This window comes from Aplidium turbinatum, chromosome 10 (genome assembly GCF_918807975.1).
Source record: "Aplidium turbinatum chromosome 10, kaAplTurb1.1, whole genome shotgun sequence".
In the NCBI taxonomy this organism is placed as follows: domain Eukaryota; kingdom Metazoa; phylum Chordata; class Ascidiacea; order Aplousobranchia; family Polyclinidae; genus Aplidium; species Aplidium turbinatum.
In genome coordinates this window covers 16,477,326-16,494,044 of record NC_137481.1, presented here as the reverse complement: position 1 = coordinate 16,494,044, position 16,719 = coordinate 16,477,326, and the positions used below count along the sequence as shown (strand labels likewise).

The following is a 16,719-nucleotide window of genomic DNA, read 5'->3' as shown; positions in this document are numbered from 1 at the left end:
CAGACGTTAAATCAATGTAAAACTGACGGACTTTGAACATGGACACAAGCTACAATTTTCTTGTCGCGGAAGATACTGCAAAGAGAGAAAACCAGAAGCGAAAAAAACAACATTAACTACGTGGGACAAGAACAAATTTGAGGTCAGAACACAACGTCTATTTGAATTACTGTTAGGCGTCATACAAAGTGAGTCTCCTACAAGTCAGCAGTGGTGAACTGAGCAAGAGCAGTTGAGCAAGTGGCAACTAAGCTAGCAACATTTCAGCAAGTGGCTGAAGTTGGCAGATGGCAAGTGATGAAACTGAGAAAGTAACAACTGAGCAAGTCGAAACTAGGCATGTCACTGAGTCAGCAAATGGGATTGGCTTGCTCAGTTCGGACTTGTTTAGTCATCGCTTTTTAAACTGAATTTGCTGACTTGAGCAAGCATATCTCATTTGCTGACAACAGTAGCTGAAACGTACTTCCTGAGTTGTCGCATGCCCGAGTGGTTTGACAACCATACAAAGTACACGGTACACGACAACTGGGCGAGACAAACTGGGCGATACCCACTTGGGCGAGACCAGGTGGGCGACGAGCCAAGTGGGCGACGGACCAAGTGGGCGACGAGTCAAGTGGGCGACGAGTTAAGTGGGCGACGAGCCAAGTGGGCGACGGACGAAGTGGGCGACGAGCCAAGTGGGCGACGGCCAAAGTGGGCGACGGTAGCGAAAGTTTAGCCGTTCGAAACGGTGGTGACATATATAGTTTATCTAGTTGCTTTGCGGCGTCACGGTTTATCGTGAAGCTTAAAAGAAACCCCTCAGCAAAGAGACAAACGAATGACCAAAGAGTGGTTGAAGTCATCGAAGCTTGTCAGTCGTTATAAAGTCATATTTTCTGTTTTAGATCATAAAATATGACTTTTCATTGTTACTTTAAAATACAATGATTGATTTGTGGAAGGGAGGCAATGAGAGTTCTCACGCCGAGTTTCACAAAGCATTGGAAGCAACATTTTCATTATTTTTTGTAGTCTAGAAATAGCGCTTGCTGATTGATGTTAATTTGCATTGTGACGTCATTTTGACACACTATTTCGCAACACACAATCCAGTCTCAGAATATTATAAACACTTGCGCTAGGTCACTAGGTCAGCCAGTGCTGAGATCTTAACTACTAAGTAGCTGGATTGGTAGGTACATGCATTAGACATTTGAATTTTTGTAGTGATTTTCAAACGAAACCGAAGTTTTTTGTTAGTTGTTCGAGTGTGTTATTGTTTAAAATACATAAAAACTTACATACAAATCATTAACTACGGAGATTAGCATGAATTTGATGCTGTAAAATAAAGTCATATATTTCAAAAAATAAAGTCATATTTTTCAATTTTTAGGTCATAAACAAAATGGCCCTAGTAATGATTGTCAGTCACAAGTCACAACTCACAATGTGTTCTGTAAACTGCTGATGCGGCTACGCAGCGAGTATCGTTCGAAAGACGCTTTCGATTGTGATGACGACTTGCCTTGCATGTTTTATACCAAGTATTCAGGTCATTTCAATTTGTGAGCACGCTTCTCCAGAATGTCGTGGCCTACATATACATAGGTCACCAATCGAATGATTGTCCGCAATGGGCGAAATGAAGTAAAGGTGGGACAGACACATGCGATCAAAACAAAGACAAGTGTCTGTAATCCCAGACCATAATCTTATGTGATAAACGTTGTACTGCAAAGACATTGAATCTATGTAAAATATTGCAATGATAAATCTAAACAACTTTACAATGTTGTATGTAAGAGTACCAATTAAACTTTAATGGACAGAAATCAGGATCCACCACAGACTCACGAATCAAAGAATAAAGTTGTTTTCAGCACCTAGGGGACTGTTTCTAAGAAGTTTATAGGTCAAAATAAAGTCAAAATTGACCATAAAGTTAAAATTTGTCAAATTATGGCTATTGAAAAACTTTTTGTGTTTTTTTAGTGTAAGTGTTGTCAAAATCCTCGTGGAAGCATTGTAAATCAGGAACTGCGACACAATTAAACCATATTAACCCATAAAAGCAGGAAAAATGTCACAATGCCCACCGATCAGCAATAACTTTTATCGCAAATTGTCCATTGTTTATTCATTGTTACGTATTTGAATAATTTTTATAAAACACTACATCTTTGCAAACGTGGTCTTTTCGAAGATCAACAGTTTGGATTTAGGAATAGCCTACTGACATTCTATAATACTAAAATGCCTAAGCAAGCTAAATCGTCTTCAGCAGAAGTTAGACAGATTTGTGGAAATTTTCCTATCGCCAAAAAACACGACGCACTTTTTATAACCCATAAAACACCTTGACTTTTCAACAAAATATTACGTTTGGGTCTGAAATCGACAAAATTGTTTGAGTAACTGGTATCAATTTAAGGAAGAACTGTGCCCTCTACAAAGAAGCAATTTCGTTAGGTCAAAATAAAGTCAAAATTTGATAAAAATAAACTCAAAACAAATTTTTTTTAGGTCAAAATAAAAATGGCTTTAGTCATAGTTTTAACTTGGGCACTTAAAGTCAACTGATATTTTTTAATCCGAATGCTCTAGTCAAGACGCTGCGTAGCCGCATCAGCAGTTTACAGAACACATTGTGACTGACAGTTATCACTAGGGCCATTTTGTTTATGACCTAAAAATTGAAAAATATGACTTTATTTTTTGAAATATATATTACTTTATTTTTAGAGCATCAAATTTATGCTAATCTCCGTAGTTAATGATTTGTATGTAAGTTTTTACATGTATTTTGAACAATAACACACTCGAACAACTATCAAAAAACTTCGGTTTCGCTTAAAAATCACTACGAAAATTCAAATGCCTAATGCATGTACCTACCAATCCAGCTACTTAGTAGTTAAGATCTCAGCACTGGCTGACCTAGTGACCTAGCGCAAGTGTTTATAATATTCTGAGACTGGATTGTGTGTTGCGAAATAGTGTGTCAAGAATGGTTTTTTTTTTCGCTGAGACTTTTCGGTCATTTGTCCGAAATGACTTGAAAAAAATTTGGTCATTTTTTATTTATTTCGGTCATTTTTTCTAATGAAAATATTTCCTTTCGAGTAGCTGATACAAAGCAAAATTTGCACTTCCTGACTAGCTGCAACATTAAGTTTCGCTGAGAAACGTTGTTTTTTTCGGACATTTTGACCGAATTGACTATACATATTTTCGGACATTTTGACCGAGTTGAATATATTTTTTTCGGACATTTTTCTAAAAAATTGGTCAATGACCGATAAATGACCGAAAAAAAAAAACCAGGGTCAAGATGTTACTAGATAACAAAAAATAATGAAAATGTTGCTTCTAATGTTTCGTGAAACTCAGCGTGAGAACTCTCATTGCCTCCCTTCCACAAATCAATCATTGTATTTTAAAGTAAAAATGAAAAGTCATATTTTATGATCTAAAACAGAAAATATGACTTTATAACGACTGACAAGCTTCGATGACTTCAACCACTCTTTGGCCATTCGTTTGTCTCTTTTCTGAGGGGTTTCTCTTAAGCTTCACGATAAACCGTGACGCCGCAAAGCAACTAGATAAATTATATATGTCACCATCGTTTCGAACGGCTAAACTTTCGCTACCGTCGCCCACTTTGGCCGTCGCCCACTTGGCTCGTCGCCCACTTGGCTCGTCGCCCACCTGGTCTCGCCGAGTTGTCGTGTACCGCAAAGTACACTACGTCGCGATGTTGACACCAGTTTTAGAAAACAACTGCGTGCCAAAATGCAATATTAAAACCACCTGGAAACACTTCGGAAAAAAAGCTAGTGACAAGCATATAAGTAATTGCGTGCAACAAAGGAAAAAACAGTTAAAAAAAGAAACGGGTATAACCCATAACCATACAAAAACACACCTGAGGATATGGCGCTTGACAGCTTTATAGCAATGGCTGCGATACAAGCATTTGCAACAACGATACTCGTTTCGAAAATGTTTGTTGTAGTCCGCAATGTATATGCCGAACTTCTCGCCGCATTCCAAACACTTTATCGCCTTTTTCTTAATACTGCCGTATTCCAAGCTGAAAAAAAAAACCGTAACTACTTTCTTGGGAAGCACTTGTAAAACGTGACCTTGTAGCCTTGAACATGGACTCTGTCAACCCAATAAATCGCGAGGTGTGGAGGGGAAGACTTCGTTCTCGACAGACAGACAGGCCACACCCTCGACATGAGGATTAATTCATGGCCTGTATAATCAAAATTGGTTGATGATGATGATGACTGGACTGTGCAACAACACTACTGCTGTTTCACAGGAACAACATCAGTTTCTGGCCAGATAGCAGAATCGTTGAATCAATGTAAAAATGACGGATTTTGTTGTCTGGGTAGTGTGTTATAATGAAATACTCAGGAAAATTACTAATATTATCTTGAAGCTTTGGTATTAAGTACAGTATAGATAGACATACCGACGGTGTATGAGTGTAACAAAAACGGATTTCGCTACATGGGTGTCGCTTTGCAATTTATTCATAGTACTCAAAAATCCTAAACGGCTCATATCATAGTTGCAATGATTAGTTTAGTTTCAACTCACACAATAAATATGTTCGTAGTGCGCACAAGTGGTTTGTCTTCCATAGGTATGTCCCCATCACAGACAAAATCATGCACCCAGGATTGATTTGTTTTTGATGTACAAACTGCAGATGAACCTAAAGTAAGAAGTGGTGACAAATACCCAAGCAAACACAAGAAAGATGGATGTTAACCTTCGGTAGGCTACACTCTGCCTGCAGTCTATCGCACTCATTGAGTCTATCACCTAGTTTAAGCCACACTACAGAGCTTTACATACTACAAGAGAACTATTTTGAACGCAAAGGTCTTGCCTTATCTCAGCCAGCAAAACTCAAACGTTGAAACAATGTTAAAACAACCGATTTCGCTTGCTGAAGTAGTCGATTCATACAAAATTAATGTGACGGTCAGTCTATGTTAAAACAGTGGGCCGGTAAACTTTTTAAATTCATTTTGAAAGCGAACACAACTTATAAGCCTTACTTGGAGATGTTGCTGAGGACGGGAGGGGAAATGGTAAGGCGGACCGGCGTGGGGGTAGTGATGTGGGTGGGCTTGAAGATGGTGACGAGAAGCTGGAAGACAGACCATTCTTCGGTGAAGGTAACGAATGAGGACGCATTTCCACGTGTATCTATGCCAAGAAAAAAGTATGATATATTTAATTTTTATGGTACTGACGACTGACGAGGTGACTAAAGACGGAAGCATCGGTGTTTATAGCTGCAATGTCTGAGAAAATCGTATTGCCTCTCTACGAGCAGTAAATGTTTGGAATTGAACCTTAATAATTAGGACAGCCTGGCAAGCTACGGGTACACTCGAAGTTAGAGAAGGTATATTACGGGACGCGCAACTCCGTTGTTCCGTCAACATTAGAAGGGTCAATTGCCAATTTGACATATTTTTACGTTTTGCTGCTGGCTTGCTTTCAACTAAAAACCTTAAATTACTTTAAAACCAACTTCACTCTTATATAACCTAAAAAGTACATGACTCAGTATTTTGTAAATCAGTAAAAAAACGTAACCCTTCTAGTGATGCAGATTAGCCAAAAGTGGATGTAGTTTCGCATCCCTATGATCTACATTACAATACTTAACTTAAAGTGTACTGTCGGTATAGCTTGCCGCAATTAATTCCGTATTAAATTTTGCAATAAATTCCGGCTACTTCATGAATAACACAGGGGGCAGTTACACTCTTGCGATAAGTATATACATACAGAAATGCAGTTTTCTCTAGCCAACTCAACAAAAATGTGTGGGCGAATGCATGCCTTGTGGTTCGATTTCATCAAATCCCATTCTAACGTTTCTAAGAGAAACTTCATACAGTTTTGAAATGGAACCTTGAAAATGGAATTGTGCGTTTCTGTTGTGCTTTTGTTTGTTGTATTTTGTATATTGTTCAAGAAATGGTAGGTTTAACGTTGAAAAGACGTGTGATGTAACCAATTCATCACTTCAGTTTATTTCTGACCATCATACAAATGAATCGCGTCATACTGGTTGAAGTCATAAGGACCGCGTCATAATTAGGCTGTGTGAAGACGCCTCCGCCCAGCGCTGGAAAATGCTGGCTTGATCAATATAGAAAAATTTTCAAATTACAGTTGAATTTATAACAGAATTAATAGGCCTATTTCAAAGGTTTTTACTACAATGGTTTTCCACAAATAGTTCGAGCTTAACAGCTGGTCAAAGAATCACATTGAGTGCCACATTTATACCACAAGAAGTGCACACTAACATCGCGTGTAAGAAACTCGGCTGCAGCTGGAGGCTTCAGTTTGTTCACGTTTTTGGCTTCGATGCAACTACGGCATTTACGAAATCGATCAGTGTACTCCACGTAACGAAATTAAAACCAAACCTTACCGTAAAGTCATAAGGGTTCTTCGGAAAGACTTTCTTGCTGGGTACATTGTCAACAGACTGGTGATCCAGTTTAAGATGCAGCAACTTATCCTTTTCTTTCAAAAACTGAAGCCGACATCTGGGGCACCAAATAGACGATTTCTAGACGAAAGGTATAAAAATATAGCATAGTGATTTCCACATTAATAGAAACGTACCGTACAAGATTTGATGTATCGGTTGTTCACACCAAGCTTAACTTTGCCTGGCAGCAAAACGGTCAGAAAATTGCTTACCAAGTGCTGAATGACGTGGTCTACAAACACCTTGGCAGTATTATGAATTGAGAGACAAAAAGGACACATCAAAGAGATGGAGTTTTCGTGCTTTTGCCTGAAAGTTAGAGCATGAACTAATAAAACGTACCGTATTGTAAAAAAGAGTAAAAATATAATATGTACGCTGCTGAAAACTAAACAAAGAATATGACATGCTGGTTGGAAGAAAATCTCATAGAATCTGATTGATGACGCCATCAAGACCATAGCCATTGATCCTTCAAAGAGAAACTGCTTGAAAAAGTTACTAAATTTGTTTCAAAGTCACCATTTGTAAAATAAGACGAGTTTTGCAAGAACAAACTAAAAAATACCACAAACCTGAAATGGTTTGCTAAATCCGAGAAAAATGATGACCTGTACGAACACACTTTACACACATAAGGCATTTCATTGTAGCTATGTCGCTTTTCCATATGAGCCAAGAATAATTTCCCATGAGCGAAATTGATTTCACAAATCCTACAAGTTGCTGAAACAAATTGAGTAGTTTTACTTTACACTATTGTAAAAAAAAGCGAACTATTACAGTTTAAGCAAATGTACCCATGACATAAATAAAGGGAAGATATGTTACACTGTCAATTAGACTGGTTAAATGAACAGTTGGCAACCCAGTGACCAACGCAGACTCCATAGTCCAACTCAAATTTAGTATGTGAAAAGCTGAAGAAAATTGATTTAATTTTTGTTACCGTACAAAATGTAACCTGCACTGAGATGTTGTTCTCCCTCAGCTAGATTTAGCATCATTAAATACCCTAAAGCCTAAACCCTGACTCAATGAATTCTTATTGCAGTGATTAATATTTTTTAAAGTACCAGTATTCAAAGAAATGGATACAATAATATTGTATGTTCTTTTACACGAAAACATTTAATTGTAAAAGTATCAACTTTCAGACATTTGACAAAAGCTCTAGATGAGCAACCAAAATTAGATTTTTTTATTGTGACAAACGGGGTGTTCTTATTGGATTATAAGCGGGAGCAAGTCTTTTAGGCGCAGACAGTTAGGCGCTGGTCTAATAGGCGCGCACACTGTGGCGTCTGGATATTTAGGTGCGGAGCACTGTGGCGCCCGGTCATTTAGGTGCTATTCCTAGTAAGCTTGCCAGAAAATTATATCATGGCTTCCGTGAGTGAAGCTGCTTAAACCGGCAATGCTTTTCACACAAAATGTTTCTCGATCAAAAAGACTGTAGGCTAAATTACGTAAACTTTTTGCTTAAAATTTTCCAAATTTTCTCCATAATCATTCTGCTGTACCTCCTAAAGCATTGCGCGCAGAAACGAAGTAAAATTTTTCTCATGTGCAGGATTGTTTTGGCATTCGATTAAACTACATATATTTTCAAATTATTTTATCATGCTTGGGTAGTAAAGATTATAATGAAGTACACTTTTCTGCCAACTTTTAATTTTTTTAGAAATTAGAAAAAACACCGTATGGAAAGTTGCTAGTTGTACATTGAATGTTTTAAATTTTATTGCAAAGCTTTGCATCTTCGGATAGCTGAAGATGTATGCTTTCATTTGATGTCAAGATTGTGCGTCTACGTCGATCACATGAGATGTTTTTACGGCGTAAATACAACAGATTTGTGTGAAAAATGTCTGGTTATTTAGATTAAACGTCTTGACCTCGGTGGTGCGAAAGAGTTAAGTCAAATAATAACTACACTAAACATCAGTAAAAAAATCATACCTTAGCCTATATTGAAGCGGGTGGTTAAAGTTTTGGTGTGCAGTGCCTGACTTTGGAAGTAGCCTAGGCTACAGCAAAGAACCCATAGCAAGCTCTTTTGTTTGAGAAGGTAGGCTACACGAGGTGGAAGGATGAAGATTTTTATTAAACAATTAATAAATACGAAAAATGCGCAATCAAACACTGCAACGTATACATGAAGCCATCAGCAGCAATTTTTTCAAGCATAATGGTGGGACTTCGCTCGTTATTAAACCTAGTCGGGGTTTTGACGGAAAACTAAGTTAGTCTTCACTTAAGCCTACCGCCCGGTTGAATACAGGCTACGATACATTTTTTACTGATGTTTAGTGTAATTATTATTTGACTTAACTAAAAGTGAACTCATACATGTTCGGAAACTTGAATAATTTATTGATAAAGCTTTCACCAACGCAAACCTGGACTAACAAGAAATAAATGCTGAACACGCGCATTAAACAAACAACATATTTTTCTGTTCAATATAACATTTTATGTGAAAATCATTGCCGGTTTAAGCAGCTTCACTCACTGAAGCCATGACATATTTTTCTGTTCAATATAACATTTTGTGTGAAAATCATTGCCGGTTTAAGCAGCTTCACTCACTGAAGCCATGACATATTTTTCTCTTCAATGTAACAATTTGTGTGAAAATCATTCCCGGTTTAAGCAGCTTCACCCATATATTTTTTCTGTTGAATATAACATTTTGTGTGAAAAAGCATTGGCGGATTAAGCAACTTCACTCACTGAAGCCATGACCAACAACGCACACGCATTAACAAAACAATATATTTTCCTGTTCAATATAATATTTTGTGTGAAAAGCATTGTCCTACGCCTCTACCTGCTAAGCTGATACAATCTACAGACTTTACTAGGAATAGCACCTAAATGAACGGGCGCCACAGTGCTCCGCACCTAAATATCCAGACGCCACAGTGTGCGCGCCTATTAGACCAGCGCCTAACTGTCAGCGCCTAAAAGACGTGGACCCTTATAAGCAGCCTCTTAATTATCAAAAGAATGCCTCTTAAAACTAGGCGAATAACTATAGCAAAATATTGTCCATCAAAGTGGTTATTCAGCTTTGGCAATGGCAGTAAAACAGGTTGAAACATCATTCACTCAGCAAAGTTCACTATATTTGCATTGATTCAACATCTGCAAAGAGATTTGCTCTCAGGGATTAAATAACACTGAAGTTAAAACTTTTAGTTTATTCATACTAAATTTTAAAGATGAGAAAACTGCTCTATTTTCCTATCTCTTTATTTTTACTTCCTACATAGTTTTGAGGTACAACATGTATTTTCAGAGAAAGGGTAGATATCGTTCAGAACTCAGATGTGTGAAAACGGAGAAATTTTCAAAAATAGTATTCACGTATTTACTTCTTTCCAAACTTCAATATGCGTAGTCTTGCGGCTGGCTACATTTTTGTTTTAGAATGAGGGAACTATTTTTTGTAATTCTGTTGTGGTGTCACATCGAATATTATTATTGATTACTGAACTATAGACTATAGTTATCTTTAGTTACGCAATCTTTTATTGTAAAATCACTTCTAGAAAATTTTGTGTTAACTTGTGAGATTCTGGAGTTTTTATGAGTTTTTAATGAATTTTTATGAGTTTCGAAAAATGAGTTTTTATGATGTAATATTACCCTAGTCTCTGGAAGCTTCTGGTCCAAGAAAACCTTTTATAAATAGCCACGTGATTTGATTACAGTTATTAAATTAGAGTTGTGTTGAAAGTTGTGTATTATGGCCGGGGATTAGAAGTTGTGACAACAAGTATATTGGAGACAATTGTAGAGTTCTAACTGATATTGAATAGATTGTGGAAGTGTAAGTTATTGCCAATTGTAAAGTAGCTGATGCAAGTAGTAGTATAATTTTGAAATCGACGAAGAAGTTTGCTGTTCAAAAATTTGATTTCGTTGCGTGTTGGAAGTGATAAACCATTCGTCAGTTCAAGCATTTCATTAATCATCTCACAAGTAGAACTATTCGACCATTTATTTGACTGTTTAATTTAAAGTTTCAGATATATCCATAAACTATGCCATCAATCTTTCCAAAATCTCTTTATGTGTAAGACATAGAAACAGATTGTGACACCAAGCCAGCAAACGTTGTCGTTTTTACATTGCTTTAACATGTATGGATGCTGCAACTGTAGCTAGTATTTAAAAACTAATCGTACACAGCTCAGAAATACTCAAATACAAGCATCAATTTAGTTTCTTTCCCATGTTTTGTGTTGGTGATGTAAACTTACTTGCAGCTGGGACATCACTGTGGACAGTTTCCATGTGGCTTTCAAGATCAAATGATGTTGCATGATGCCGATAACAAATGTTGCAACTATAGTTGTTTTCTTTCCATTTGTTTTCTATCTTGTGTCGAACATGGCTCATCAGTCTATGCAACACAAATATTAGAAGAGCAATAAGACAATTAAAAGTGATTACAAACAAAACACAATAAAGAAGAAAAAATTGTAGCCAGGCTTATGCACATTGCCTAGAAGTTGAGGATTTAGATTAAGTGGTTTTGAAGGCAAGCAGCCAATCTTCATGCCTACTTTCTGCTTCAAGCATGCCTTTTAAACTGCCCTGCCAATGCCAAAACACAGCCAATTGCTCTTTGAGCGGTGTGGAACAGGCAACCTTTCGAATGCCTAGCCAGGGTTCTTACCACGCAGCTATGCAACACGAAGCTCTGTACATACAGTAGGCTGGCGCAAAATCTCGAAAAAAAATTTTTTTTCTTTTAAACTTTTCGTCAGTTTGGAATATTGTTCCTTTTGGTAAATGTATCTCCTACACCAAATTTCACAAAAAATATTAACGTTTGACCCTGGTTCACCTGGTTTGAATTTTTTCAAAATATCGAATTTTTGCTTATCCCCGCAACTGCTCACCAGCTATCTTCTAATGCACTCTAGCATCTTAATGGACACAATAAGAGGCAGTAACACAAACTTGTAGCAAGCAAAGTGGTTTAATTAGCAACTCCATGAACACTGACACCTGTATTACTCTCAAAATATCGAATTCTACCACATTTCAGACATGATTTTCTTTGTGCACCCTTCACCGTAGTAAATATATACTGCTTTCAGTTTCTTGAATCATTTGACGATGTTTATCGATTTTCACAGGCCAACAAAACTTTTTTTTATATAAAGGCAGTCATTTTAAGGTATTTCGAGGCCCCTTATTCTGAAAATGCACTAAGTTTTCTCGAATTGGCTCTAGTTTTTGAGTTACAACAAAAATATTTTTTTCGTAATTTTGAGGCCCTATAGATTTAACGTCGTGTCGTTTATTACATAGACAAAACTGGAAGTAATCCCAGGCACATTTCTGAGTTGTATAAACGCTATTTGGAACCAATCACGTTGATTACAACTCAAACAAACAGCTATTTAACGTTTACTGGCCTAGTAACAATCAAAATATGATGTGAAGTAAGCCTGAGGATACAAGATGTAGAATATATAACTTTCGTTTTGCATTAATATATTTGTTGACTTCAACAGTATCAGACTTACTAAGTATAAGCTACTAAGTACAAACAAAATGCATACATTGTTTTGCTAACAAACTAGACAAATAAGCAAAACAACGCTATCGATGAACAAACGCAACTCTTTATTATGATTGGCCTACTGAGCAACACCCGTCAAGGTATGAAGGCCATTTATATAATTACAGAATACAAAGTTATGTTATTCAGTAAAGTAGCTGCTTAGAATTTTATCCTTGCTGCGGAAGAACGTAATCTTGGCCTTGGAGTCAAGAATGCCATGTTGATCGAGATGAGGAGCCAAGATTCCAGCTACCACTTTTGATAACTAAATCTTTAACTACTACAGTAGGTGGTAGAAATGGTTTTGAGAAAAAAGCTTGACCTTGCTCCAAAACACTACTGAAGGTATTGAGGTTACTCTCAGTCATGCCCGTTTTCCTATTGTTTCAAGCAAATCACCACTTGAAACTAGAGAGGGCAAACAAAAAACAGAAATAGCAACGTCCATGCAATGACTGCCTTGCACACTCCATGTAAACATAATGTTCCAACTTCTTTCGAACATCCTCACCGTGCAGAAGTATCAATTTTCATGGTGATGCCACGGCTTTCTTCTGAACTTCTTAGCCTTGAGCCCAGAAACGGGTTTGCGTGCAATGTTTGCATACTTTATAGGAGGAACCCAGGACTTATCTTGATCACCCAGCTTCATGTCAAAGTAATAATAATGCTTGTTTTTATATAGCGCTGTATCTATCGCAGAATGCGTTGCTCCTCTGCGTTGCCTCATGCAGCAAAATATATCTGGGTTGTTTGTACAGCATCCTACTTGTCAAAGGCATATTTTATTAGCCTATATGCCATTTATTTAGCCTATAGACCAGAAAAAAACTTCTTGCAGCAAAGACTTGGCCTTAGCAAAGGCTTTAGAATAAAATTTCATTTGTACAGTATCCGTTTCAGTAGGCCTACCTATTCAATATAAAGCTGCATTCATAAACACATGACTTTCGGGATATTTTTCTTGTGATGTAGGCCTACTGATTCACAACTGTTTTCATTGAATATTTATGTCTCCCTTACGTTAAACACAGTTCATTTCAACCTTTGCTTGCGTTTTGAACTTTCCTGCAATATGAACCAATTGAACTAGACAAGTGGAACTATGACATCATAATGGTAAACAGGGCTGAAAATAAGTGATTTGCTAATTGAGCGCTTTTGAGAAACGATTTCAAAAATATTTTCATTGTCGAATATCTCGAAAACTAGAGCCAATTCGAAAAAACTAAGTGCATTTTCGGAATCAGGTGCCCTGAAATACTCTATAATGACTCTCATCTTTTGTGCCACATTTTTTTTGTTGGTCTGTGTTATAAATTCACTGACTGCGAAAAGGCTGTAAAATCAACTAAAATGACACTAAAAGCATGCACTATTAGTAACTCTCAGACTTGGAGCAGGGTGAAGATGTTCCATGTGGAAGTTAACAGAGGAAGTGACGTAAAAATCACGTGGTCAAATTTTGAGAAATCCCCCTCTTCAGATATATGTTGCTAAACCACTTTGAAATTTACTAATTTTTCAGAAAAATTCAAAATTTCTCCTTGGGTGAACCAGGGTCAAAGGTCAAAACCCAACAAAATTTTTTGGTTTACAAATATCAGTGAGCAAAATGGAACATTATTCCAAACTGACAAAAAATTTAAAGAACATCAAGGAAAATGAGCCACCCTAACATACAGTCAGTAAAGTAGCAGAAAAAATGCAGAGTATTGATCAAATGTACAGAGTATGATAAGTTAAAACTCGGATCTCAGATAAGCCTCACTGATCAATGAATGAGTCATGCGCCAACAAGCCATGTACAGTACAGCCCGTTCGACCTGTTGGCTCTTGTCTGCTTGGCACAGTGAGCCCATGAGTAAGTGAACTAAGGGAAAAAATGTGATATGCCTTTCTCCTCTGCTTTGCAGTTTCATTCTTGTGCATTTCTTTTTTCAATTCATTGTGTAGAGCAATTATTTTCAATGTAGATGCAATTGTAAAATCAGCTATTTTCGTTACTTGAGAATGGATAACTTGAGTATGGCCGAAAACGTTTGTAGTTTGTAGTTTTATGTTCACTATAATGTGAATAATGTATGATGTTAAATGCCATGTGGTTGCTTGGTTTTATCTGTCTATGGTTAAAGAAAGTCACCTCTCTACCAAAATTGTAAGGGAAAAAACGTTACCAACAAGTCAATCAAATATAATGGAAGATTTTAAGAGTGCTATTAGGTATAGTCTATAGTGGGCTGATTTGTCAAGCATCGGAGAAACAAAAAGAATAGCGGAAGAACGTGAACAATTAACATGAATAAGAACGTAAATAGCGGAAGAACGTGAAAAGATTCGACCAAAGTGTGTAATTGTACCATGCCTCTAACTAACAAATTTAAATTATGAGAACATTTGGCTGAAACCTATGAGCATTGCAATTTGCAAATGCACTTTAACCATGAAAATTCAAATCCTAAACTTTGCTCTCACGGAAATTAGGCCACGTTTCCTGTTAACAAATGCCATTTAGCTCGCCACACCTGGTTTTTTTTCGCTGAGACTTTTCGGTCACATGTCCAAAATGACTTGAAAAAATTCGGTCATTTTTTCTGATGAAAATATTTCCTTTCAAGTAGCTGATACAAACCAAAATTTGCACTTTCTGACTAGCTACAACATTAAGTTTTGCTGAGAAATGTTGTTTTTTTCGGACATTTTGACCGAATTGACTATATTTTTTTCGGACATTTTACTAAAAAATCAGTCCATGATCGATAAATGACCGAAAAAAAAACCCAGTCACCACATCCGTATGTCTAAAACGACATAACTGTGTAACCGTTCCGCATTCATAACTGTCTTCCACCATAGGCTATTAATGATAAAAAGGCACTACATTATGAAATAAGCAGGGAATTGAAAAGTACTTGTAACATATATATATAAACCAAAAAGATTTCCATTTTGAAAAGGGACTTTCAAAAGAGCACAGATCGAACGACTCTGGAACAAGAAGGAAAAATTCATGACGGGAGAATGTTGCTTTTCTGACACCCGTCGCAACAAACAAAATTTAGACAGATCATATGTTAGACAGGGCGATGTGGACACAGGGTGTGAAGGCGATTGCGACCCGATCCGGCCACCCTCGGTAACAGGGATATCACCAGATTAAAACATGGCTAGCCTACTACTACTACATATACCGCAAATTGCAGAAACTTTAATGTGATACTTTCAAGAATACAAATCAGCAATTATCAAAACCTTACTAACCTTAAATTGTTTCTCAGAAACTTTCCACAAAGATAACAAGACAATTTTTGCTTGAAATATCGTATTTCAACCCTGAAAAGATAATAATACATCATGAGCAGGAGACTAAATAGAGCAAAAAACTAAATAGAATAAAAATAAATAAATAGAGTAGACTTATAATAAACCTGAATATGCAGAAGGAATGGTCTACCTTGCAGAAGGCTGAGTAGTGAGTAGTCACTACAAAGCAGTAAGCATTGTCTTTTTCTAACCATTTTGGTGTAGCCTCCGTCCTCCACACTAGCCATCAAGACTCTCCAAGAATTATATCAACAAAATGTTTCTCGGCAGCTGAATGTTGCAAGAGTTAACAATGATAAACACATGTTTTGCCCTTTATATTCGGCTGCCGAAAAACATGAATATATATAATGGGAATAGTTTTTAATCATGCTTTACAACCAGGGCTGTGGGAGGAGTCAAGCAAAAAATTACAACTCCAACTCCTCTGTTTATAACTGGCCGACTCCGACTTCAATCCTGCCAGATTTTTGTCATTTTTAAAGTTTAATTTCACTCAAGTTGTAATCAAAATTGAAACGACAACTTTAACAAGAACTGACAACAACAAACACTTCTATTTTCGAGTGAAGTTTTTAGCACAAAAAGGAAAACAAGAAACATTTAAAAAAAGGATTGCAAACAAAACTTTTCAGTATTCATCGTTTTGTTTCCAGTCAGAGTAGGCCATTTTTTAACAACCCCTGATTTGCCAAAGTCTTTCAGGCTCCACAGCCCTGGTTACAACAGTTCTTTACAGACTCACTTAGTTAGCTGTGTCAATTTACATCTTGCTGAATGGCTTGGTAATCAGGGAAGCAGCACACTTACAAGCAGGGCTGCGATTTTTTCTTTCTTGTCGAACGACCAAAAATTCTACGCTGGTTTGTCGAATAGTAATATGACGTCACAACAGTCAGATTATAAGCGTTTGGCCGCGAGTTACCGCACAAGTTGTGTGGTATCAGAGTCACTTACTTTAAGTTTTTAATCACACGCTGGTTGAGTGATTCCATCTACAACGGTAAAAACATTTCCGTCGCCAAATCAACACACCTTGGATTGCTGCGACAATTTCCGTATGCTTTAATGTTTAATCAAACGAAATTTTATGCGCTTCTTCATCGCGTGTCACACGGCGGTAGCCCAGAGCATCACGCAAGCTATTTTATGCGCTGACAATGCTCTTGTGAACTGTAAAAAGTTTGCAAACTTATAAATACCGGCTTATTGTTACGCAAAAGTTATTCTTTCATCGAATGCTTATTGTTTACCGGTGTCGTTGCAAATATTA

General features: G+C 37.0%; 1 protein-coding gene across 1 annotated transcript in view; it reads right to left on the bottom strand.

Moving 5' to 3' along the window:
• The window catches only part of LOC145778127 (uncharacterized), a 44,669-nt gene that overhangs the window by 6,590 nt on the left and 21,360 nt on the right, over positions 1–16,719 (bottom strand). The window contains exons 3-10 of the mRNA XM_082589541.1: positions 15,384–15,455; positions 10,807–10,949; positions 7,111–7,261; positions 6,748–6,844; positions 6,473–6,613; positions 5,076–5,226; positions 4,609–4,726; positions 3,920–4,087 (exon numbers count right to left, since the gene is read on the bottom strand). Coding sequence (XP_082445667.1) covers positions 3,920–4,087; positions 4,609–4,726; positions 5,076–5,226; positions 6,473–6,613; positions 6,748–6,844; positions 7,111–7,261; positions 10,807–10,949; positions 15,384–15,455 — 1,041 coding nt within the window. The remainder of the gene's footprint in view (positions 1–3,919; positions 4,088–4,608; positions 4,727–5,075; positions 5,227–6,472; positions 6,614–6,747; positions 6,845–7,110; positions 7,262–10,806; positions 10,950–15,383; positions 15,456–16,719) is intronic.